The sequence below is a fragment of the Heloderma suspectum genome, chromosome 11 (genome assembly GCF_057233095.1).
Source record: "Heloderma suspectum isolate Gila_16-S chromosome 11, 16-S_ref, whole genome shotgun sequence".
In the NCBI taxonomy this organism is placed as follows: Eukaryota; Metazoa; Chordata; class Lepidosauria; order Squamata; family Helodermatidae; genus Heloderma; species Heloderma suspectum.
The window spans coordinates 7,331,579-7,357,374 of NC_139468.1; the positions used below are offsets into that span (position 1 = coordinate 7,331,579).

General features: G+C 46.9%; 1 protein-coding gene across 1 annotated transcript in view; it reads left to right on the forward strand.

Moving 5' to 3' along the window:
* The window catches only part of THSD4 (thrombospondin type 1 domain containing 4), a 564,631-nt gene that overhangs the window by 13,958 nt on the left and 524,877 nt on the right, over positions 1-25,796 (forward strand). The window contains 1 exon segment of the mRNA XM_084817856.1: positions 20,072-20,519. Coding sequence (XP_084673982.1) covers positions 20,072-20,519 — 448 coding nt within the window.

A 25,796-nucleotide genomic window follows, 5' to 3' on the forward strand; every position in this document is an offset into this window, starting at 1 on the left:
GTCCGAAACTGTATTCGGCTCTTGGGCTGAAGGAGGTTTGACACTCCTGAGCGACAGCATTGGATTTGCGGCTTTCTGCATGCAAAGCACTGATCTATGGTGCCTCCCAAAAAGGCAAGATTTTAACTGGGGAAATCTCGGCTTACACTTGTGTAACTCAAACCCACACATCTTTACTCTGATATTGTATCCTCTGTACTAGTTGCCAATTCATTTCTGGGCTAAATACAAAGTGCTGCTTTTAACCTTTTAAGCCCTAGATGTCCTGGGACTCTGAGACCATTGTTGATCTTGATAGCAAGGATACATATGTACGCACACACTTGTATCACACTAGCAAAATTAAGCTCAGTTCCTCTGTTCTTAAGAAAAACAATTTTTTTTGACCCAAATGGAATCTTTTAAATGCTGTTTGAACTGCTGGGTCTAAATTTGCCCCTTGGGTTGACACACTGGAGTGCTCAATACTCAATTCCAGCTGAGGTTAAAAAAATAAATAAATCTGCAGCCCGTTAGAATTTTATTCGTTGTGATATATGTTTGAAATGTTGATCTGTTACTTTGAAATACGGAAATGACTGAAATTACAGTAGGCAGCATCTTGTAAAATGGATAAGCAGTAAAGTGCTAGAAGCTTGAAATATGCTGGAAGACGGGGACAGAGAGTCACCGATCGAGGCAATAAAAGGTGTTTTATTTGCGGCTGCTGGAGGCGGTGGAGACAGGAAGATGGAGGGAATGCAACGGGAGGGGGCTGGGATTAACCTCTGTGAGATTTCCAGTGGTCGTCGGATCCTTTGAAGCAGTCAGGGGCATTGCTGAAGCTAGTAGCATTATCAGGATAGAACAGCAGGCTTTGGAGTGACTTACAGGTGAGGAGGTATTCTCGAAGGCTCTGCTCTCCAAGCGCTCTGGAACTTGCTCAATTTATGAGGAAAAGGGGTTAATACCCTGAAAAGATATGTGCTCATCTCACCCCTTTGTAGGTGTGAAGTTATTTCTTTTCAGGGCACGTTTCCTTGTTAATCGAGGTCCTGCTAGGACTGAGATGGCAATTACCGGAATTATCCTTTCTGCAGTTCCCATGGGGTGGTGAGGGGAGTGAAATCAGCCCTCTGAACAGGGCAGGGGGCAGAGCTGGCTCCAGGTTTCAGAGGACCCTTGGCGAAACACCCTCAATGGGCCCCAGTGGTCTATGCATGGAGAGAACGTGAACTTCGTGCGAATGTCTCGCTTGAACTCTTCTTTGCAAACGAATTATGGCTGCACACTTCCTTGCAGGCATTGACCAGGGCTGGCTCCAGATTTCTGCTGTCCCTTGGGCAAGACACCCTCAGTGGGCCTCCTTCCTCACTGAGTGTCCTGCCCAGCTGGTGGAGTCCTCAAAGGAGGCTCTAGAGGCCCCAGAAGCCCAGGGCACTCCAGAACAGGGACTGCCCCCAGACCCACAGGGGCCTGAGCCCTCTCAGTGGCTGCAGGGCCATCCCTGTCAGGAGAAGGGGACCCTGCCTCTGAGGCAGAGCCACCCCCTCACCCCAGGGAGCATGGTCGCCTGAAGCAACAGGCTAGCAGGGCTCCTGTGTGAAGGAGTGCTTGCCTCCAGAAGAAGTCCTCAAAGGAGGAAAGGACTCCTCAGGAGTAGGTTCTGGAACGGGAGCTCTGATTACTGCAGCTGAGCTCTGGGTGGGGTCTGGCTGGTGTTGGGCTTAAAAGCCTTCACTGGAAAGCCAGCCAAGGTTGGAACAGCTTGGTCCATCCAGCCTCTGCCATGTGCCGTGCTCCTGAATTGTGCTTTGTGACTGATGCTGTTTCCTGATCTTCTGGACTGCGTAGCATACCTGACTGATTTACTATGTCTGACCTCTGCCTGGATTTTGACCACTCCTGCCTTAGCTTAAACCTCCTTGGATTGACACCTGTGTGCGTGACCATTTGCTTACCAACTTGACTGCTCTATTGCTAGGGGTGGACGAAAGTCACTTACCTGTCCTCGAAGCTTGTTCGCGGTGGGGGGGAGGCGCTTCGCTGCTCCCCCCGCGAAGTTCAGGCTGGGGGGGGGAGGCTTCCCGCCTCGCCCGGCCGAAATTCAGGCCGGGGAGGAGGCGCCTCGCCCGGCCGCGAACTCAAAAGTTTTTTTTAAAAAAAACGCCCCCGTGATAGGCTACGTGACGATTAACGTAGCCTATCACGGCTAGATCTGCAAAGTCAGCCGTGATAGGCTACGGTAATCGTCACGTAGCCTATCACGGGTGACTTAAAAAAAAAAAAAGCGCGTACGCAAATGGCGGCCCCCATAGGGAGCCGCCATTCGCGTTCCTTATTTGGTCGCTGTAGTCTATGTAAATCTTTACGTAGACTACAGCGACCAAATAAGGAACGGGAATAGCGGCTCCCTATGGGGGCCGCCATTTGCGTACGCACTTTTTTTTTTTTTAAAGTCACCCGTGATAGGCTACGTGACGATTTACGTAGCCTATCACGGCTGACTTTGCAAATCTAGCCGTGATAGGCTATGTTAATCGTCACGTAGCCTATCACGGGGGCGTTTTTTTTTTCTTTGATTGGAATGGCGGCGGCGTAGGGGTGGACGAAAGTCCCTTACCTTTCGCCGAATCTTGTTCGCGGTGGGGGGAGGCGCTTCGCTGCTCCCCCCGCGAAGTTCAGGTTGGGGGGGGAGGCTTCCCGCCCGAAATTCAGGCCGGGGAGGAGGCTTCCCGCCTCACCCGGCCGCGAACTCGAAAGTTTAAAAAAAACAAAACCAACGCCCCCGTGATAGGCTACGTGACGATTAACGTAGCCTATCATGGCTAGATCTGCAAAGTCAGCCATGACAGGCTACGTTAATCGTCACGTAGCCTATCACGGGTGACTTTAAACAAACAAAAAAAAGCGCGTATGCTAATGGCGGCCCCCATAGGGAGCCGCCATTCGCGTTCCTTATTTGATCGCCGTAGTCTACGTAAATCTTTACGCAGACTACAGCGACCAAATAAGGAACGCGAATGGCGGCTCCCTATGGGGGCCACCATTATCCGTACGCGCTTTTTTTTTTTTTTAAAGTCACCCCTGATAGGCTACGCGACGATTGACGTAGCCTATCACGGCTGACTTTGCAAATCTAGCCGTGATAGGCTACGTTAATCGTCACGTAGCCTATCACGGGGCGTTTGTTTGTTTTTTTCTTTTGTTGGAATGGCGGCGGTGGCAGCCGGTTGAAAGACTGGCTGCCACTCCCGCCCCAGACGAACACCCGCCGAACCGCCGGCCGGACCTGCCGCCGGGAGGGACATTCGCCAAAGGTAAGTCCCGTCCCGGGGGGGGGGGTGCAGAGGTGGGGTGTGTGTGGAGAATTTCTCCCCGAAACTTGTTCGGGGGGCCGAACACGTTGGCGCTCGGCCCCCCGAGGTTTCGGGGAGAAATTCTCCGCCATCCCTATCTATTGCATCGCTCCCTGTACTTGCGTATAAACAGCCAAGACTCAGTCTAGAGCAGGCCAATGAGCTACCTTCTCATCACCATTGTCACCAGCTGCTCTTGGTCCTTCTCTGCTTTTTCATCATTGCTATGGCTTGCTTGCTTGCTTGACAGGCAGTGAGCAGGTAGGCCATGGCATCTGCTGCTGGTCCTCACCACCACCACCACTGTTGTCTGGACCAGAGCGAGAGGCAGGTGAACAAGCTGGTGTCAACAGTGAAGAGTAGTGGCATCTCCAGGGGGTTCTTGTCACTGGGCCCCAGCTGGGGTGTGGGCTCTTGGCAGGTGCTCAGCCATGCCTCCCCTTGATGCCAGCCCTGGCTGGGGCAAGGAAATTTGGGGGAGAGGCTGCCCACAACAGGCACTTCCATGGGATCCTGGAGAAACCTGGTTGTGAATCTGCCACCTACCCCACATACTTCCGGAGGCCGCTGTGTCAGGACTGGTAGTGATATGAACTCAGGAGACACAAGGATATCTGTGCTCACCTTCAAAGGAGGTCAATCTTTTGCCCGTGTTCTGTGAGAGCACTCACAAAGATGAGTCTTTTGTATGGGCTCCAGAGGAGTGCTTGCAAAATGCTCATGGGCAATAGACATGCCACTTCTAGTGCCTCTCCCTTCCCCTGGCCAGAAAATTATGCTATTCCTGACCATATCCCTGACAGGAAAATGAAGCTATTCATTTCACTTCATTTATCCCATTTCTGTGGTGCCCAATAGCCAAAGCTCTCTGGGTGGTTTACAAGGCTGCGTCACATAAATAAATGTGATATGTCTATGGTGGTATTCCTAGCTCATTGGCTATGTAAACACATTTTATTTATGGATTGTGCTTTTTTTATTTATATCCTACCTGCCTAGTCTCAAGGTGATGTTTGCAATGAAGGCAAAGTAGAATAAAGGGTTACTTAAAAAAAAAATCTAGAAGCCTTCCTTGGTTAATCAGCCTCGGTTTTATTGGCACTCCCTAAAAAAAAGAAACAAGAATAATCTTAATATCATAAGAACATAAGAAGAGTCCTGCTGGATCACACCAAGGCTCCATCTAGTCCAGCATTCTGTTCACACACTGGCCAACCAGCTGTCGGCCAGGAACCCACAAGCAGGGCATGAGCACAACAGCACCCTCCCGCCCGTGTTCCCCAGCAACTGGTGTACATACGCATACTACCTCTGGTACTGGAGGTAGCACATAGCCATCAGGACTAGTAGCCATGGGTAGCCTTTTCCTCCAGGAATTTGTCCAACCCCCTGCTAAAGCCATCCAAATTGGTGGCCATCACTACATCCTGTGGTAGCAAATTCCATAGTTTAACTATGCATGGTGTGAAGAAGTACCTCCTTTTATCTGTCCTGAATCTCCCACCAATCAGCTTCATAGGATGACCCCAGGTTCTAGGATTTTGAGAGAGGGAGAAAAATGTCTCCCTATCCACATTCTCCACACCATGCATAGTTTTGAAGACCTCTTTCATGTTTCTTCTTTCATACTTTTGTTCATTTTATCTCTTGTTGTTCACTGCTCCAGAATCTGTTTAGATGTGGAGCGGCATATACATGTTGTAAATGAATAAAAACACTCCCCACATTCGAAACCACAAAAACTGAAAATACAGCAGCACAAAGTCTCAGAGAATCAGCTTGAGGAAGTAAAAAGATCTTGACCTATCCTCAAGAACCTAAAACAGGATAGGCCAGGTGAGATTCCATAGGAAAAGGGTTCAACAGGTGTGGTGCTACCATAAGAAAGGCTCTGCTTACACAAAGGATAAAATGGGGTTTGGGACATGCAGTTATGGATCATTTTGTTAAGGCCCCAATCATATAAACTGGCCTTAAACCAGTGTTTAAAATATATATTTCACTTTCCTTTTGACTTTTAGGAGCTCCTTCTGTAAAGAGAAAGAATTACTAAAATTTCAGAAGGCAACTGCTCATTAAAGAACAGTATACTAAGCAAATAAATTCTTTATTGGAGCATTAAAATCTGCTGGCAAAGGAAAAAAATGGCTGTCTGACATTTCAAATGTCAAATCCTCTACAGTTTTATGACAGAGCATCTTTTGATCTTTGGCTATATGGCATTTTCATTCCTTTCCTGTTTCTCCTGTTTCCTGTTTCTCTGACTTTTTAAAAAGCTCTTCCATTATCCTTCCCCCACAACCATTGCCATTCCTTTAAGCAAAGCCAAGGAATAAGACCATCTGATCTTGTGACAAAGATAAATATTCAGAGAACAAATTCATAGGGCATATGTATTCCTCAGACTAGTCTTGGTTTACTAGTCATTTCCTCTTCCTAGGACATTTTGGGAACTGCAGTTCTGGGCAGGGGAGAAGGGATCTCTTAACAGAATATGCAGCATTTTCATCAAGTCATGGATGTGTACAGATATAACATTGTTGGAGCAGTGGGGTCACATTGGGAACATACTTACCTCATTCTGTGCAATTTCCTCACCACGACTTAGCTCGGGGGGGGGGGGGGCTGGTTCTGTGAGATTATGGCAGAACTTCTGCTGTGCATAGAACTGATTGTTCGATGCTTATGATGTCAAGAACCATCTCACCCCATCATTGGAGCAGGTTTTTTTCAAGCATTGATTTTTTTTTAAAGGCAGTTATATATTTATAAATGTACATTTGGCACTTATAAAGAAGTTCCTGAAAAGAGATGGGGCGAGTTCAGATTGCTGACTGAATTATTGTTCAAAATGCTCATATGCAAGTCTAACATTTATACTATGAAGGCAGGAGGAAGCTGGCAGGAGAAAAAAAAAACCCTAGACAATGTGTGGCAGGAAGACTGCACATTGGCCCTGCCCACAAACTACACAGGTTTTGTATGAGCAACAATACAGATTGCTGCTCATGTGTTATCAACAAAGTGCATCTTGGGAAGTGTAGTATGACATCATGCAAAGGATCATGATGTCATGAATCATTATGTTGTGTTCACCCTTCTGATTGGCTGTTTTCACATGCTCTACTGTTTACCCTACAGTCAGCATAGAGCCGTGGAACTGGTGAGAGCATGCCCTGCCAACACAACTTCCTTGGGCCCCTCAGCCAGCTTTCTGTGGGGCTTGGATTGCACGTTACGGGATTTAAAAAAAAGAAATATAAGGAACACAGGGATGCATTTGGATCTGGCATTAGGAGGAAGTGGGAGAGTGTGGGATTTGTATTTTCACACTAAATTTCACCACCTGGACCAACTTAGGAAGTCACAAGAGGGCGTGAAATGTTCATCCTTAAAGTGGCTTATTATTTTAGTCTAGGAAGCAGGAAATCTAGGTAGCTACACCACACAAATGAGCACAAATAATTCTTCTGCTGCTTCCCTTTTCAGAGCTCTGATTAACAAGGTCAAAATTGTGCATGTTCTTATAGGTCAATATATGCAAGATATCCCTGTAGATTTCTAGTTGATAGACTCACAAACACTGCCCAGGTTCCATTTTGGGATCTCCCCTGCAGCGGAAATTACAGCAATGGATGAATCCAGGATTTTGTCAAAGCTGCGACTGGGAAGCACACCAGTGCATCTCCCCTGAAATGATAGCTAGGAAACGCATGAGTTTATGCCCTTTCTAACTCCTAAGCTTGTGTGGATTTTGAAGATATATTTTAAAACATTGAATGTGCAACCTGTCAGCATGTGATTCAGTGGAGCACAAGGGGGTCTGAGGACTGAGTGTATGGTGGGAGGGAGGCTGGGCGGTGGTGGTGGAATTTAAGTAGTTTGACCTTTGCTGCAATCAGAGGGGTGTTTTTTGTATTTTTTTGTGGAGTGGGGGTGGAAACCCAAATGAGACACGGCCCTACCTTTATTCTTCGGTATGAACAATGGAATGCATCACAGGGCTGGCATAAGCTGCTCTCGGCCACAGTCCTCACAATGTCCACTATGGGGTGAATTGACTGTATGTGCATGATAGTGGCAGGGCAGTGTGCAAGCAAGTGAGACCTACAAACCCAACTTAAAGTCTTTCCCCACAGAAAATAAGAGCTGAGTTAGGCAGAGCACAAACTTCTGTCTTACCTGCTATCTTCTGTTGCTGGGTGGACATGCTGCTGCCCAATTGAAGGTACACTAAAATCTAGCATTTTCCATGTTTTTTTGCGGGGGGAGGGGGCAGCTCTTACTTTTACCCTGGAAAAGAGAGAGAAGCAATAGCATCAAAATGCCATCTTCAGCCAATTAGATTATGACTCTAGACAAGGGGTGGGCAACTTTGGCCGTGTGTGTGTATCCGGCTGCCTCTTTCTACCACTGGACCCCTTGCAGGCCACACTCCTGCCACTGCCAGACTGCTGAAATTTTGGTGGTGTAGCAGTGGCAGTGGTGGCAGCATGAAAACCTAGAGGCTTGCCACCAAATTTCAGCAGTAAGCCACTACAGATGCTTTAAAAGGACAAATGTGCCAGTGTGGTGTTATAGCGTTGGACTGGGACTCAGGAAACCCGGGTTCTAATCCCCATTTGGTCATGAAACCACCGAGTGACTTTGGGCCAATCATGAACTCTCAGCCTAACCTACCTCACAGGGTTGTTGTAAGGATAAAATGGAGAGGAGGAGGATCATGTAAGCCACCTTGGGTTCCTTGCAAGAAAAAGGCGGGATATAAATGTAATAATAAAAAATTAAAACATATATAACTTGTTTGAATCCTATATAGTGATTTGCTGTCAAAAAGTGGCAGCAAACTGCTAGGGTTTTTTTGGGCCACCACTGGCAATTCTTTTTGCCACCAGGTTACCAAATTTCGGCAGGGCAGCAGTGGGGGCCACATATAGCCTGCAGCCTGCGTGATGCCCACCCCTGCTCTAGACCTTCCTGTCTTTATGGATCACATGGCTTTCCTTGCACACCAGCCCTCCCTGTGATGTCTGCCATTGGTTATACACAATCAAAGGTGGGAGCAAGCTTATTTCTCACTAAACAATTGGGCAGAATTCCACTTGCAAATTTTGCTATGTATCTCTGGAGCTACAGGGTCTAGAGCAGCCTACCCCGACCTGACATCTTCCAGAGTTGTTGGACCAAAGCTCCCATCACTCCATAAACCATAGTTATTGGCTATGCTGGCTGGGACGATGGGAAATGCAGTTCAACCTCTCTGGAGGGTGTCAAGCTGGGGAAGCTTGCTCTAGAGACTTTAAAGAAAAGATAAAAGCTTGGAATCCAGGTCACTGTAGGCCCCTGAAGTTGGTTGGCCCCAGGCAAATGCCCCATTTTGTCCTTTGGATGATCTGGTCCAGATTCACTACTCATAAGAACAGAAGAAGAGCTGTGCTGGATCACACGAGGGCCCATCTGGTCCAGCATTCTGATCGCACAATGGCCAACCAGCTGCCTGTAAGAAACCCACAAGCGCAACGGCACCCTCCAGCCCATGTTCCCCAGCAAGTGCTGTATATAGGCCTACTGCCTCTGGTACTGGAAGTAGCATGTAGCCATCAGGACTAGTAGCTATTGATAGCCTTATCCTTTATCCATTAACCTGGCTTCTGATGAACACAACGGTTTCTATGGCTTCCAGTTCCTGGCACCTCCTTTGAGAGATCAAGCACGGCTCCTGTGCCTAGAAAAAAATAAAAATAAACAAAAAACAGGTTCTGCAGAGGCTCTTAGAAGAATGATACTAGCAGCTCTAAAATTTTTTATCAGGGAGATAGTGCCTCTACTAGAGATAAGTCCAGTAAATTCTGAAAGTCTTATGAGATGTTGAATGTCATGAAATACTTGCCTTTCAACATGTGTTATCAGTTAAACAGTAGCTCGCTTTCCATTCATAGCTTCATTGCTAACAGCACTTTTTTTTTTTTTTTAGCCAAACTTGATGTACTGTTTAAATGAACGCTGAGTGTAAGGGATACAAAACTCTCTTCCTTCACAAAAGCTTGAATGACGCCAACACAGAATTTGTGGTATTGACAGTTGGCCTTCGAATAAAACAAAAATAAATAGTTATTAGGAATAGTTGTTAGGGCACACAATTTGTGATAAGCAAACCAGTCATATATCCCCACTTTGGTTGGGAGCAGATGGGTAACTCCCTGAAGCTGGAGTAAAATATCATTAGGTCTGTTATCGCTTTACTAATTAAGAAAAGGATAACTTTAGTTGTGAACTGGAGGGCATTTCTATGTCACATTAGTTTTATACTAGTTTAACTGTCATGGCTTCTTCCAAAGAATCCTCAGGACTGTAATTTCTGAGACTCCGTTCCCTCTACAGAGGGAGCTACAATTCTGAGAGGAGACAAGGAAGACTGTTAAACCAGTTTAAGTCTGTCACTGTAGATTTACTTGACAAAACAACACCCTTGTAGAAAAATAATCGATTTAAGAATGTTTAAAGCCTTTTCAATCACTTCGTCATTGACCTGCCTTGGAACCAAATGCCGAATTATTTTTGGCCAACCTTCTTTGCGTTAATCATGTCCTCTTTTGGCCATCAATTAAGGTGATACAATTAAAAAAAGAGGGATAGACCCTAAGTTCTGCACAAACCCCCCACAAAGTAGGGTACAAATCAGAGACATCTCATGAAATGAGGTATTGGTTTCATCAGATTCTTGTGCTGTTTTCATTGTCAGACTACATACAAATGAACTGGACCAGGAGCCTCCAAGCAAGCTGTGGGCAGCAATTTTAGATGGATTTCTCAACATGCAGAAATCTTGAGAAGTTTCATATCTGAGCCATAGGCAGCCATGGAATGAAACCCAGGGGTGGGACCAGGAGTCAGAAGAATCGAGCCAGGTGTCGGAAGGGTGGGGGGAAGGGGTCAGAATTAGGCACTTCTCCATTTCCCCAGTTCAGGAAGAGTTAAGGGAGTTGTTGCTTCAGCAATGATTAAACTCAAACTGAGAACTTCTGTAGGAGCTGGAGGCTCCACCACATCCTGGCTCTCAGCCAGGCCCTAATTCAGGCAGGTGTTTATAGGGATGTACTCGTTTTGTTAAATCTGCTCCGTGTGTGTTTCACAGATTGTCAGGCGTCTTTCATTCCATTGTCCACTCAGTGACAGAATTGGATTTTTTTAGGGATGTATGAGAACTTCATTCCACTTCTGCAGGTGCGTCTCCCCACCCCCAAAAGTAAAAAAAGTGGTCCATAAGTCTTTGGCAGCTGCACAACTCAGAAACAGCTGGTCCACTGAGGAATCGACAGGTCAGTTTCATAGAAATCCAAACTGATTTGAATCTGTTGCAGATTTCTCTGACATCCCTAGGTGCTTACATGGACTTCCTGCCCCTGAGTAGACTTACATGCAGCTAGCTGGGCAGTTCGCTGGCAGCCTTGAAACTACTGCCTGGCTCGTAGGGATGTCTGTTGCAGGGGAATCCAGTTCTTTTTTGGCTCGACAGAATTGTGCCGTATGTACAACTCGCTTTGTGTCTGTGAGCCAAGCTACGGGCTGTTCTTTGAATTCCAGGGACTTTCTTGTGCATTTTTTTGGGAAAGATTCCACAATTTGTGCAAATTTTTGAGCAACTCATACGCATTACGACCAGAGTTGTGCAAATTACACAAATTCAGCCATTATTTATGCAAATTGCTCAGAAATTTGCACTAATTGTAGAACCCCCGCCCCTACACAAAATTCCTGGAAAATCCATGAACTGGCCAACTCACTGCAGATTGAGCTGGGTACCAACTCTTGGGCTGAGCCTAGGAAAACTAATCAAACTCCACCCCCCAAATGGATTTCTCTGGCATCCCTACTGGCTCACCGTCTCCTCTGTGCCTTTGGCTCTGAGAGTGGTGGGTGAATCTGAGAGCCAGACATGAGCCCAGGTAAACAGAGTGTTGAATTCTGGTCCAGGGGCAGGATGTCAGGATTTGATGACTCCTCAGGGTCACTGATGGTGCAGGAATTTGCTAGTCCAGGGTGCAAATGAGGCCTGCATGGGGTCCCAATCCAGTACCTTCCCTTGTCCTCACTCCTTTCTCTGGCCCCACCTCTTTCCTCTGACGACTGATCATTTGGAAGTTTCCCAGTTTTTGTGCAGTTTTCACCACCCTGCATTCAAAAATGCCTCTCATAAGGCTTAGTTGTTGGCAGGAACAGCTTTAAGCTATAATATGTTGGCAGTTTTGATATTTTGGTGCCGCCTTTTTTGCCTTCAGGCCCACCGCATTTCACTTTCAGCCCTGCCCACTGCTGGAATGTAGCGATGTGCGTCGTTTGAAAACCCATCCCTTTTTGGGCCTGATGGATTGCCACAGCCTGCCCAGCTTGGCTTGCATTTGCAAGATGAGCTGTGGGTTTCCCCCAAAATCTAGGAACTTTTCTCAGTTTTTTTTTCCATAAACAGGTATTTGTGCAAATTGCGACTGTAATTTGTGCAAATGTTGGCCATAATTTGTGAAAATATCAGCTGTAATTCGTGTAATTTGTGCAAATTTGTGCCTGAAATTTTCACAAATTTCTATGTATACCCCCCCAAAAAAAAATCTGTGAGCTGGCCTTACTTAATACAGATTGAACTGGACCAGCTCATGACGAAGTGAGCCAAAGTCCAGGGGGATGAACTGATGAAAGCTCATTCACCCCATGGATGGATTCCTCCAATATCCCTACTGCAATGCCTCCCCCCCCCCCCCCGAGAGCTTCTCCAAAGTTGAATTTGGCCTTCTGGCTGAGAGAGGTTCTGCAGCCCTGTGCTAGATGGTCCTGTGCAGTGCTGAACCCTGAGCAGACCTCACCTAGAGCCAGCAAAGGCTAACATTGCCCAAAGAAAGCTCTGGCAGGAACAGTCCTTACCACTGAGGAGAACTAGTGACCAGCCTGGATGGGCAATATTTCTGGGGCTTGGAAACCCTTTGCTCCCCAGGGAGATCTTCCAGCCAGTAGCTGCAATGGCTGACGACATGAGGCAGAGATGCACCGAGCCATGGGTTCCCAGTTCTACCCTTGTCAGCTCCTGATGATCACATCCCCACCCCAAAGCTGTATGTTTCTGCACCTTCTGCCTGACACACATTGGGGCCAAAATACAAGCTCACGTCATCCAAGAGATCATTGTTGTTGTTAATTGAATGCATAACTGCATATCTCAAAGCAACAAATTGCATTCTAATTTGAGGTTGCCAGGGGTGTTCATAAAGTCCTTGAAGGCAAAACAGAAGCTGATAATAGTTTCTTTCTCAACTGAGTGTTGGCTAAGGTGAGAACATAAACCTCTATGAAGACATTAATAATTAGAAGCTGTGAGTTAAACCTTTGTTTCCAGATGCTTCTATGATGAAGGAAATACGACTTTCTCTCCCATGCAAGGTGAACGTCTTTCACAACCAAATTGACTGGGTTGGTTCATCTGTCAAGCCAAGTCATAATTTGGTGTTACATGAATGAACCCTGCTGGACTCTTGGGCTCATGTGCTCCCTCCTTATCTTATACATGGCAACCCTACCCCTCCTTTCCCAATGCTAGGCAAGCCATAGTTGGCCTTTTCATCCAAACTAGCAAATTATGGTTTGTGCTTGCCTTTTAAATCAGGACAGGAAACTAAGACCTCCCTTCCCCTACTGCAGAGAAAGCAATGAAATAAGTGAGGGGGTTGGGAGACTGATATGTGGGTGGGAGGGATGCAGGTAAGGAGGGAGGATTTCAGGTCTTATAGAATCATAGAATAGTAGGGTTGGAAGGGGCCTACAAGGCCATCAAGTCCAACCCCCTGCTCAATGCAGGAATCCAAATCAGAGCATCAGATTAAAATCCGAGCCAAAGAAGAACTTCCAGGGTTGTAGTGCCTTGTCTTCCTTCCTTCCTTCCTTCCTTCCTTCCTTCCTTCCTTCCTTCCTTCCTCCAAAGCATTTCTATCCCAGTCTTTAGTCAAAAGGTTCCCAGAGAGGTTTACATGAACCAATAATTAGGCCCTACCCTCAGGCTTACAATAATAAAAAAGACACACGACACACAAGGAAAGGGATGGCGGGGGGGAGGGGAGCTAGATGGTGATGCTTGATTTAGTTGCCCAGATGGATGGGATGAGAATAGACCTACTTCTGGAACCAATTGCACCCAGGGTTGCAGTGCCCCTGTTTTCCTCTGGGGCTGGTCTGCTTTTTGCTGGCCTGTTCCTCTTTGCTTTCTTCTCATCTGCAATTCCTCTCCTTCTGAGTTAAAACTTAATCTGTTCCTTCTCCCATCTCCTCAGGACAACATATTTCTTCAGACATCCTTCTGGTGGAAGATGGGGAGGGAAGGGCCATCACTGGCAGCTAGATTTGAGACAAGCATTCTGAGTCCTCCACATCTGTTTTTCCAGACCAGGAAATATGAATTTTGGCAGCAACACATCATATAGCATAGCAGGGTTGGTTTGGGGTGTGTGTGTGTTTTTGCATTTGAGTAGGTGTGTGTAGCTCCTGCCAACCTAGCAGCTCGAAAGCAAGAAATTGCAAGTAGATAAATAGGTACTGCCTCGGCGGGAAAGGTAACAGCGTTCCGTGCACCTCGGTGTTCAGTCATGCCAGCCACATGACCACGGAAGCATCTTCGGACAGCACTGGCTCTTCGGCTTCGAAATGGGGATGAGCACCGCACCCTAGAGTCGGACACGACTGGTTGGGGACACCTTTACCTTTTTTAGGTGTGTGTAGTCTTTCAACATGAGTGGGTCATACAAATAAATAAATAAACAAAATAATAAAGACATGCCCCAATAGATCCAATAGTTCCAACAAGAGAAAAGCAGCGATGTAGATTCAGATGGCCATAAGCAGAAAGCAGGCATGCTCAAGGTAAACCAGACCAGAAGCACCTGTAGACTATAATTAGTGGGTTAGGGTATTTTAGAAAATGTTTTTATTGTAGAATTTTATTGTTTTAAACTGTTTTATTATACGCTGTACATCACCCAGAGTGGCTGGGTGACCAGCCAGATGGGCGATTAATAAATTTAAAAATAAATAAAAAAATAAAAAAATAAAAATAATTAGAAGACTCAAGCAAACTCTGCTATACAGGACATAAAGAAAACAAAATCTGAGCAAAACCCTGGGTGTAAGCCAGTCTGATCTGTGTGAAAATTCCTTCCCCATTCCAAAATGAGGAACATCAACATGACAAGCCAAATCTCTTTTCCATGTCAACGTTTCATTATTAAGTACCCACTATGGTCTGGTATTATAAAAAAGTAAAATGGGATTCCAGTCTAAAATGGAATACGTGATAATCTGTTCCCAAATCACTAGTGATAATGCCTAGCATTGATATTTAGAACTTTGAGGGTATTCCAAAAGCATTGCATACATTATCTCAGAACTCCTTACAACAGCCTTGTAAGGTAGGTCAATATTTTTATCACCATACTGGAGATGCAGGGAGCTAAGATGGACAAGGAATGGCTACCTAAGACCATCTTTGTGAGAAGGGCTGTCGCTCGATGGTAGTGCAGCTACTTTGCACGTGAAATGCAGGAGCAGTCTTGTTTTTATTGATTGTATGCAAGTCGCCTCAGGAGCCTTTTTGACCGAGGAGTGGGCAGAAAACACTTTAAATAAATAGATAAATGAATAAATAAGAAATAAGTAAACATTAGTGGAGAATTACCATTCCCAGCACTATAACATCTAATTTCAATAGCTGCATATCTTTTCCCTATCACACGGAGAGGTTCTTCACGGCAATGATTGTCCTGCAGGAGATCTTGCACAAGTGAGTGACTCTGCAAAAGATTGTTCAGGATTTTGCAGGAACTGGAGCTAAATATTGTTCATTGTGATTTAGTTTTTTGGGGAGGTGCTGCCCAGGTGGTACAAAAACAACCCAAGCCTTTCTCAATGATGGAAAGATGTGGGGAAATGGTAAATAGAAGCTTTTTTCATAGCTAAGAGTTCAGCTCAATTAGGTTCAATGTCATTCTTGGGCAAAACAAAATGGCAGCTGCTACCTGCATGGAAGATGGAGTTGTGCCAGGGAGGGTCACTCCACAAATGTAATTTATATCTCCCTCTTTGCAGCCTGTTAATGGTGCTACAGAATTTTTTTGGGGGGGAATTCAGCCCACCACTAGATTTAAGGCATATATTTTATCCATCTTTTATTTTTCTTAAGCTGCAATACTTTGCCATTTTCAGTCTTCATTATTTCTAGGGGTGGACGAAAGTCACTTACCTTTTGTCGAAGCTTGTTCGCAGTGGGGGGGAGGCGCTTCGCTGCTCCCCCCACGAAGTTCAGGCTGGGGGGGGGAGGCTTCCCGCCTCGCCCCGGCCGAAATTCAGGCCGGGGAGGAGGCTTCCCGCCTCGCCCGGCCGCGAACTCGAAAGTTTAAAAAAAAAAATGCCCCCGTGATAGGCTACGTGACGATTAACGTAGCCTATCACGGCTAGATCTGCAAAGTCAGCCGTGATAGGCTACGTTAATCGTCACGTAGCCTATCACGGGGGCGTGTTTTTTTTTTTCTTTTATTGCAATGGCGGCGGTGGCAGCTGGTCGAAAGACCGGCTGCCGCTCCCGCCTCGCACGAACACCCGCCGAACCGCCGGCCGGACCCGCCACCGGGAGGGACATTCAGCGAAGGTAAGTCCCATCCCGGGGGGGGGGTGCAGGGGGTGGGGTGTGTGTGGAGGATTTCTCCCCGAAACTTGTTCGGGGGGCCGAACACGTTGGTGTTCGGCCCCCCGAAGTTTCGGGGAGAAATTCTCCACCATCCCTAATTATTTCCCCTAGTTTTGCTTTGTCATTATTGTAACACCCTGCTTTTTAGTCTTCAAGTCCTGTGTGTTTCAACACGGGAGGTTTCCACCCTTAAAGGTGGCCTAAAAGTAATTTTAAGTAATTAAAAAAATGGCAGAAAACTGAAATGGTGCGGTTGTTGCTGTTAAAGAATAGGTGAAGCCAGGTAAACAAGTCAAGAGTGATGGCTTCTTGTCTGGCAGGTTAAATCAACACTGTGGTTCACACATGCTTAAAGCGCGTAGATGGATTGTAAACCCCCGGGAGGCCACAAATGTGGAAAAGTTAAGTAAATGGCTTTCAAAGATGTCAGTGTAACAAGAGACAATCCCTCTTGACAATGCCCCAAGAGACAATCGGAGAGAGCAAGTAAGAAAATAAACACAAGGAACAAGGGATTTGGAAAGCATCTTTGATCTAGATTATTGGGGCTGGGTCTCTGCAACATTCCTTTCCGACCAAAAATGCATTCTCAGAAATGTTGGCTCCATGCTTTTGTTGTGGCTCAGGAAGATGCCCTTCTAGCTCAGTGCCCTGCAGTACAACAGGTAGGATGCATCTGGAGGGACCCTGCCTCAGGGGCTCTGCATAGTTAAGCATGAAGAGACCTCAAAGCCAAACAATAGCCTTGACTTTGGGCTCTGTGTCCTGTTCTGGACTGAGTAGAAGCCCACGGGGCTCAGTGTAAGGAAACAAGGAGGAGAGCTACTAGTGAGCAACTCACTCTAACAAGGGTTGAGACCAAACTGAAGCCTTTTATTGTACAGTCCCAGACTCCACCCTTTCCTACAAAATGGAAGCCTTAAAGGGACCGGCCTCTGGTCTGTAGCCTAGCATTCCTCTGTCTCTCCAAGAGCTCATGCCTGGCATGCTGCCAGCATTGGCACATCATCTCCCAAGACATAGTCTGAAGGCACAGGAGGCAGCCACCTAGCTGAAGCTAAGCAGATCTGGGTCTGGTCAGTGCTTGGAGGGGAGACCACCTGGGAACCACATGTAGCCACCTTGAGTTCTACAATGGAAGACAGGTGGGATATAAATGTAATAAATCTATCTATCTATCTATCTATCTATCTATCTATCTATCTATCTTTCTTTCTATCTATCTATCTATCTATCTATCTATCTATCTATCTAACTATCATCTATCTATCATCTATCTCAATGAAAGGTGGGGCTCTTGTAGAAGGGGGTGCTGACCTGGTGCTGAAGCTAGGCTTGAGAGTCTTAGGCTTGGGAGTCTTTGGTTGCTTGGGCTCAGGGGTCCCTAGCAGCTCTGCAGTGGCACCACTGGTTCTTCAGCCTCAGAGTCCATGTCACTGCTGGACTCCTGTGTCATGGCATTCTGTCCCTTTCCAACTCCTCTGTCTACACCTGTGTCCTCACAAGGGTGTAGACAGAGGGTGTAGTCACTATTTATTTATTTATTTATTTATTGCATTTATACCCCGCCTTTTTTCCTCTTGGAAGGAACCCAAGGCGGCTTACACTCTCCTCCTCCTCTCCATTTTATCCTCACAACAACAACCCTGTGAGGTGGGTTGGGCCGAGAGTCTGTGACTGGCCCAAAGTCACCCAGTGAGCTTCCATGGCCGAGTGGGGCTAGAACCCGGATCTCCCAGCTCCTAGTCCAACACTCTTGCCACTACACCACACTGGCTCTCACACCACAAGGACCCTTCCAACCCTTCATACTGAGCATGCTTGGCAAGGGAACATGAAAACAACACCAGAGGATCGGTGGACAATTCTGGCATGTGTGGTGGAGATTCTTTGAACTGTGGCCCTTGTTCATATGTGATTACATACACTACACATTTCCCCAATTTCTGGCCCCTGTCCCAATCTGCCTGACCTTGATAAAGCGCTATCCCTTTTTTGCCTTCTGGAGATGCTTCATTAACATTTTTGTTAGGGGTAAACAGCTAATCCTTCTTCAAGATCCTTCTCCCCAGAGGTGGGAGGGGGAGAGGTCTTTAGAAGTTCAACCTCTGAGTGATGCATCTTGTCTCTAGCACATATTCATGCCCATTCACGCGCATGAACACTAAGGCACTGTGCAGTGCTCAGCCTGTCATTTTATACAGCGCAGCTGCCAGAGTACATTGCATCCTGCTGATAGACAACATATTGTAGGACCATTATGGTGGGTCCCCCCCTCCCCCTCCCCAATATTTCTTCAACCAAAACAAAAAGTGCTTGGCTTTGAAATGGGTAGAGAATAGGTTATTACGTACTGAATCAGGGTTGTTGGACCTCAGGCTCACAGGCCAAAATTGGCCCACCTGGGGTCAGTTCAGCCCTACAGGGTCCACCGATGGCCATGCCTCCTTCTCTGCCCACCACCTTTTCCCTGATGGCTGATCATTTGGTAGTTTCCCAGCCTTTGCACCATTTCCCCCCTTCTTAAAAGGTTGAGATGCCTCTCCTAAGGCTCAATTATTGGCAGCAAGACCTTTAAGCTAAAACATGCTGATATTTTTTGGGTATTTTGGACCTGTCCCTTTTGTCTTTGGCCACACCCCCTTTGCTTTCAGCCCCACCCACCACTGGAATGTGGTCCCTGAGAGCATCTCTGAAACTGAATTCAGCCCTTGGGCTGAGAGAGCTTTGACACCCCTGCACCAAATCAACACAGTGGTGTACAAGAGGGGAAGCAAAACCTTCAGGAACGTGTGACAATGGGGGGCAGGGAGGGGTTTGGGCTGTGACCGCTTGTACAAAAATGTTACAAACATGTCCATATTTGCAGCTGTGAAATGTTGGTGATGTGTGATTAGGTTTATCAGTGGTGCTTTCTGGGGGTCCTTGGACATTTGCTGGGATGGAGTACCTTGGCAGGGCCCACCGGTACTACGGTTGGCTTACCCGGACAGTGTCCTGCAACAGCGGCAGCTGGAAAGCTGGCGGCCATGTTGATTCCCACAGTGCCCTGGAGCCCCCATTGTCGTGTCACCATCAGAGGCACGTTTGATGGGGACGTGAGATGGGGCCTTCGTGGTGGCTGGCCCCAGGCTGTGGACCTCACTGCTGAGGGAGTTGAGGTTGGTTCCCTCTCTGGCATCCTTCTGCCAGCAGGCGAAGATGTTTCTGTTCAAACAGGTCTTTGGTATGTAAGCAGGTCTGCTGGCTTGGGTGCTGTTTTTACTCTGTCATCATTGTGTTTTTAATTGCATTTTAATATATTTGGTTTATCACTGTTTTCATCAAGTTTTATTTATCTATCATTGTAGGCCACCCTGAGTACCATTTTCTTGGTAGAAGGGCTGAGTTCAAATTAAATAAGGGTGCAGTCCTATTGATTGTCCCTCAGTTATCCAAAGACCCTGAACCTGGAGGTGTCAGGGATTCCAAGGCCTCCGGCTGAGTAACGGGGCAACTGAGATGTCTTGCTGTGCAGTCCACAAGCTCTTTTTGCAGCAAATAGCACCTATTTACCTTTGAAGTGACTACAAAAGCTAAGAGCTGCCCTTTAGGTCTAATTAGCAAACTAAATCTCTTGGCAAGAGTGCTACTGAAAGCAGGACAGTTGCCTTTCAGCTCCAATGGATGGGTTTCCCGCTGTGCTTGGCTGGTTATTTCTGGTCTCCTTCTCCCTTCAAGGGGCTCCTCTCAGCCCAACTTCTGATGGGTGGGATGCTTCCCACCTCCTCTCAGCTCCTCCTGTTGAGGAAGGCTCTGTCACCTGCCTTCCATGGTCAGACCACTGTCTCCAACCTTGGAGGGGAGGGGGAGCCCAGTATCCTATGACTCTCCAGACATTGTATAGGGGTCATAGGGTTGCTCTCTAAATAAATAACCTGGAGCTGGCCTTGACACTGTTGATAAATATATATATATTTTTTAAATGGTTGCTGAGTTAACTTATTCCCCCTGTTTTTCTCTCTCCTGACCTCAGAGGCAGAAATAACGGCTCGATCGGACCTGGGAAGTATGGCTATGGGAAAGTGCCCTATATACTACCACTGCAGACTGATACGGGGCAATTGGTGCAGAAACCGCGACGGCAGCAGAGGCAGTTGACACAGAATGCATCAAACCAACAGGCGGTTGGTGCCGGGACCCCACTTGCTCACCCGGTTAACCATCTGCATCACCATGGAAGTCTGTTCCAAGAAGACCACAGGCCTCCCCGCAGGCCTCAGCTGGCAAGTGGCTCCTTTTACCAGCAGACTGCTCCCCGCCTGCAGGCCTTCCCAGCAGCTCAAAGTTTGTTCCATGATACGGACTTGACTGCGCATGTTCCCATAGCCCGCCAGCCGGCCCAAAGCCAGACTCTTGTTCAGAGGGCTGCAGCGATCGTGTGCACCGGAGCCTACAAGCAGCACAAACTCTGCAACACAAACGTAAGTGATGTCTTCCTTTTTAGGAATGTCAAGTGGTTCAGAGGAGCTTCTTAAAAACACAAGGATCACTTGAGTGGATGAGGTTATAAGAAGTGCCCTGTTGGATCAGACCAAGGGTCCATCTAGTCCAGCATTCTGTTCACACAGTGGCCAACCAGCTGTCAACGAGGAACCCACAAGCAGGGCGTGATCGCAACAGCACCCTCCCACCCATGTTGCCCAGCAGCTGGTGGACATAGGCTCACTGCCTCTGGTACTGGAGGTAGCACAGAGCCATCAGGACTAGTAGCCATTGGTAGCCTTAACCATGAACATTGCTCCTAACAGGGGCCACCCTGATGCCTTTGGGACAGAGGCCCAGGGGCCAAATTTGGCTCTCCTGGGATCCCAGTCTGACCCTCTGTGGTTTCCCAGATGGCCTTACCCTCTTCCTCCTTTCCCCCTAACTACTGATCACTTCACAGCTTTTGTTCAGATTTCCCCCTACTCTAAAAGGTTAGAATCCTAAGGTTTAGCTGCTGGCAGCAAGAACTTTGAGCTAAAATATGCTGGTATTTTTGTTATTTTTGGCCACTCCCCTTTTGCATTTGGCTCCACCCACCACTGGAATGCAGCTTCTCCAAGTGGAATTTGGCCATCGGGCTGAAGGAGGTTTTGCACCCCTGCTTTGGGAAGTTGCAAGGAGGGCGTGAACAAGGATCTTGCCTTGTTGTCAGTCTATAGCAATGTATATTGAATAGGGGTGGACGAAAGGGACTTACCTTGTCCCGCAGCTTGCTTCGCGGTGGTGGGGAGGTGCTTCGCTTCTCCCCCCGAAGTTCAGGCGAGGGGGGGAGGCGCCCCGCCTCGCCCGGCCGAAATTCAGGCCGGGGGGGGAGGTGCCCCATCCCTCGCTGGCGAAATTCAGGCCAGGGAGGAGCGCTCCGTCTCCCCGGCCGCGAAATAAAGAAGTACAGTAAAAAAACACACACACACCCCCGTGATAGGCTACGTAACGATTTACGTGGCCTATCACGGCTAGATTTCCAAAGTCAGCCGTGATAGGCTACGTAAATCGTCATGTAGCCTATCACAGGTGACTTTGGAAAAAAAAAAAAAAAAGCGCGTACGCAAATGGCGGCGCCCCATGGGCGCCGCCATTTGCATTCCTTATTTGGATAGGGGTAGTCTACGTAAAGATGTACGTAGACTATGGCGAAAATAAGGGCAACGCAAATAGCGTTCCCTTATTTTCGCCGTAGTCTACGTAAATCTTTATGTAGACTACCCCTGTCCAAATAAGGAACACAAATGGTGGCGCCCATGGGACGCTGCCGTTTGCGTATGCACTTTTTTTTTTTCCAAAGTCACCCGTGATAGGCTACGTGACGATTTACGTAGCCTATCACGGCTGACTTTGGAAATCTAGCCGTGATAGGCTACGTAAATCGGCATGTAGCCTATCAAGTGTGTGTGTGTGTTTTTTTTAACTTTACTTTTTTATTTTGTAATGGCGGCGGCGGCAGCCAGTTGGGAGACTGGCCCCCGCCCCCGCCGAACCGCCGCCGAACCGCCACCGGGACCTGCCGCTGAGAGGGACATTCACCGAAGGTAAGTCCCATCCCGGGGGGGGGGCGGGGGGCTGGCGGAGAATTTCCCCACCAATTTCGGGGGGCCGAATGCGTCGGCACTCGGCCTCCTGAAGATTCGTGGAGAAATTCTCCGCCATCCCTTATATTGAAGAGGCATATTGCCTCTGCTCACAGATACTCCATTTTGTTATCATGGCTAAAAGCCATTGATACTTAGATGCATTTTCTCTGCATCTTATGCTTTTTCAAAGCTACCTATGTAAGGGATGGGGGAGAATTTCATTCAGTTCACATGTTAATGTGGACTTACCTAATTTTACACTTTCAATCCAAAGCACAAACTGAAACTCAGGCATCCTTCAAAATTTGTGCTTCTCTGAATTTTGCAATAATTAAAAAATGCATATAAAAACTGTGCATTCTCATGAAAATAATATTGAAATATATAATATTAGGAAAACTGCTTGCAAAAATGTATATATTAGGTAAAACAGGGTACAAAAATGCATGCCTTAGGAGAAATGTGCCCCCAAATGCATACAAATGTTTATGTGAATGGTTTTTTTGTTTGTTTTTAAAATTCTCAGTGTTCAGGCTGAACCACACTTAAGACTGGAAAAATGAGAAACTGAGAGGAACTGAAATTGGCAACTTCATCCATCCCTAATTAAGCTACTGGTCATCGAGTCATCTTGCTAGATGGATCATGGCATTTTGAAGGATTACACAAGTTTGTAGATAGGTCTGTCCATGGCTGTTAGCCGCGACAGCTTAATGAAATCCCCAAGGCCTGGTGCAATATATCTCTGCTAAGCAGGAGCTGAGGACAAACAACAGGATAGGACCATCCTTGTAAGCTTCCAGGGGGAGGGTGTAACAGGTGGTGGGGAAGGCTCACTGCCTCAAGAGAGAGTCCCTATGATCCTGATGCTCCACATAGCCCTTGCAGCTATTTATTTATTGTATATATTACAGTTATATCCCACCTTTCTTCCATCATGGAACTCAAGGTAGCTACATGTAGTTCCCAGGAGGTCTCCCCTCCAAGGACTGACCAGACCCAAACCTGCTTTGCTTCAGCAAGGTGGCTGCCTCATGCCACATGAGACCATGCCCTGGGGCCCTAAAGACAACTCTTCTTGCCCAACCCTGTCTCCCTTCCTCCCCACCTCCAAATTCATCCCTCCCTCCCTCCTTCCCTCCTTCCTTCCTTCCGTTTGTTCTGTCTTTCTGTCTTTCTGTCTTTCTGTCTTTCTTTCTTTCTTTCTTTCTTTCTTTCTTTCTTTCGTGGGTAATGTATGTTCTTGAATGGCATGGAAGAGGGGGCTTTGCTTCAATTGTTGAACTTTTCGAATGTTTGTATTAGGGATGTCAGAGAATTTCTCCACGAATCTCAGGGAGGCCGAATGTCAGCGCATTCGGCCCCCTGAAATTGGTGGAGAAATGGTCTGCCTCCCCGCCCCCCCCCCGGCACGGGACTTACCTTGTTCGAATGTCCCTGGTGGCGGCGGCTCCGGCGGCGGTTCGGCGGCGGTTCGGCGGCGGCGGCTGGTCTTCCGACCGGCTGCCACCGCCGCCATTTCCAAGTAAAAAAAACAAAACACAAACAAACGTGATAGGCTACATAAAGATTTACGTAGCCTATCACGGCTAGATTTTTAAAAAACACCATGATAGGCTACGTAAATGTTTATGTAGCCTATCACGGCTGACTTGGAAAAAAAAAAAAAAGCGCATATGCAAATGGCGGCGCCCATGGGCGCCGCCATTTGCATCCCTTATTTTGGCACGTGTAGTCTACGTAAACATTTACGTAGACTACGGCGAAAATAAGGGGAACGCAAATAGCGTTCCCCTTATTTTCGCCATAGTCTACGTAAATGTTTACGTAGACTGCACATGCCAAAATAAGGAATGCAAATGGTGGCGCCCATGGGCGCCGCCATTTGCGTACGCGCTTTTTTTTTTCCCCCCAAAGTCAGCCGTGATAGGCTATGTAAACATTTACATAGCCTATCACGGCTGACTGCAGGGATGCAAACGGCGGCGGCTACAGCCGCTGCCATTTGCGTCCCGGCAGGAGAGGAGGTTTCGTGGCCGGAGGGACGGGGCGCCTCCCCCCCAGCCAGAATTTCAGGGGGGAAGGGACAGGGCACCTCCCCCCCAGCCAGAATTTCTGTGGGAGGGATGGAGCGCCTCCCCCCCACCGCGAAGCAAGCTTCGGGATCAGGTAAGGGACTTGTGTCCATCCCTAGTTTGTATTGAATGCTAAATAGACTTTCAATTTTTTTTTTTTTTAGTGTTCAAAAGGAACATTGAAAAGCCTGAATGGTTTTTGGGACGAGCCAAAGGGGGCTCGCACATTACTACTCTCTGTCTGTCTGTCTCCACTCTATCTCTCCCCCTCCACAGTCTTGGATCTTCTTTTCTTTAAGGACCTTAAAAGGAAATGGTGATGGTGCAACCCATCGTAGGTATGGCTGCAACTCCACTGGGGTCCTGACTCACCAATGCCCTAGATGAATGACTTAAAAACCAAATAATAAAAATAGGGAAGTGGTCTAGCATTAGACCCTGAAAAACGTATTCTATGTGTTCTCCCAGTATATACATTTGAGCAGTAATTTAATTTATTACCTGAAATGTTTTGAGGGCCCCTGCTGGCTTACAGAGAACACTGAGTTTTTTCTTTTATTTGGAACATTCCATGAAGTTAATATAATTTATCAAGGGGAAAGAACTCTGTTAATTGGAATCCTGGTGTTGGGTCACTTCCCCCTATGGATTCTGCTTGGGGCAGTTAATTAATTACAAATTAACTCAATCTGCCTTGGTCCATTAGGTCATTTCCTCATCGTTATATTTTTATTGTTTTTTCATTTATGGCAGAACTCGTTTTTCATGACTGACACTTTGGATCGTATGAAGTTTGAGCTTACACATTTTGGTTTGTGTGATTTTGAAAATTAAAAAAAAAAGATTGGGGCTTTTGGGGGGTGATTCATTAAGAGGATTTTATTCTTCATTGTTTTTGAAGTGCTTGATGCTGTTTTAGGCGTGGTACAAGTTGAAAACAAAAAACAAAGCGAGTCCCTGCTGGTCACTTGCAATCTACAAAATAAGACCCTATGGGATATGAAATGGGAAGGGAAAGGAATAATTAAAACACATAAAACTGGTTAGAAAGGGCTCCTAACGTAGATGGAAATTGTTGTTGCTTGCCAGATGGAAAGATGGGTCTCAGGAGGGGGAGAATTTACTCCTGTATAGTGAAATGCATGGTGGCTAGCTGATGTCAAGACCTATGCACAATATTCCAAGATCATATGTTCAGGGCTGTCATCAAGGGTAGGCCTCATTGGGCACCTGCCAAGGGCCTACACCCAGCAGGGGCCCACTGACAAGAGCCCCCTGGAGTGGCTCCTCCTCTTTGCCACTGCAACCTGCTTGTTCACCTGCCACTCACTCCGGACCAGACAACAGTAGAGATGAGAAAGAGCAGGAGATGCCACCGCCTGCTTCCTCATGAGCCCTCAATTTTTATTTATTTATTTATTATTAAATTTATTAATCGCCCATCTGGCTGGTCACCCAGCCACTCTGGGCGATGTACAACATACAATAAAACAGTTTAAAACAATAAAATTCTACAATAAAAACATTTTCTAAAATACCCTAACTCACCCCAAATGCCTGCCTGAACAAC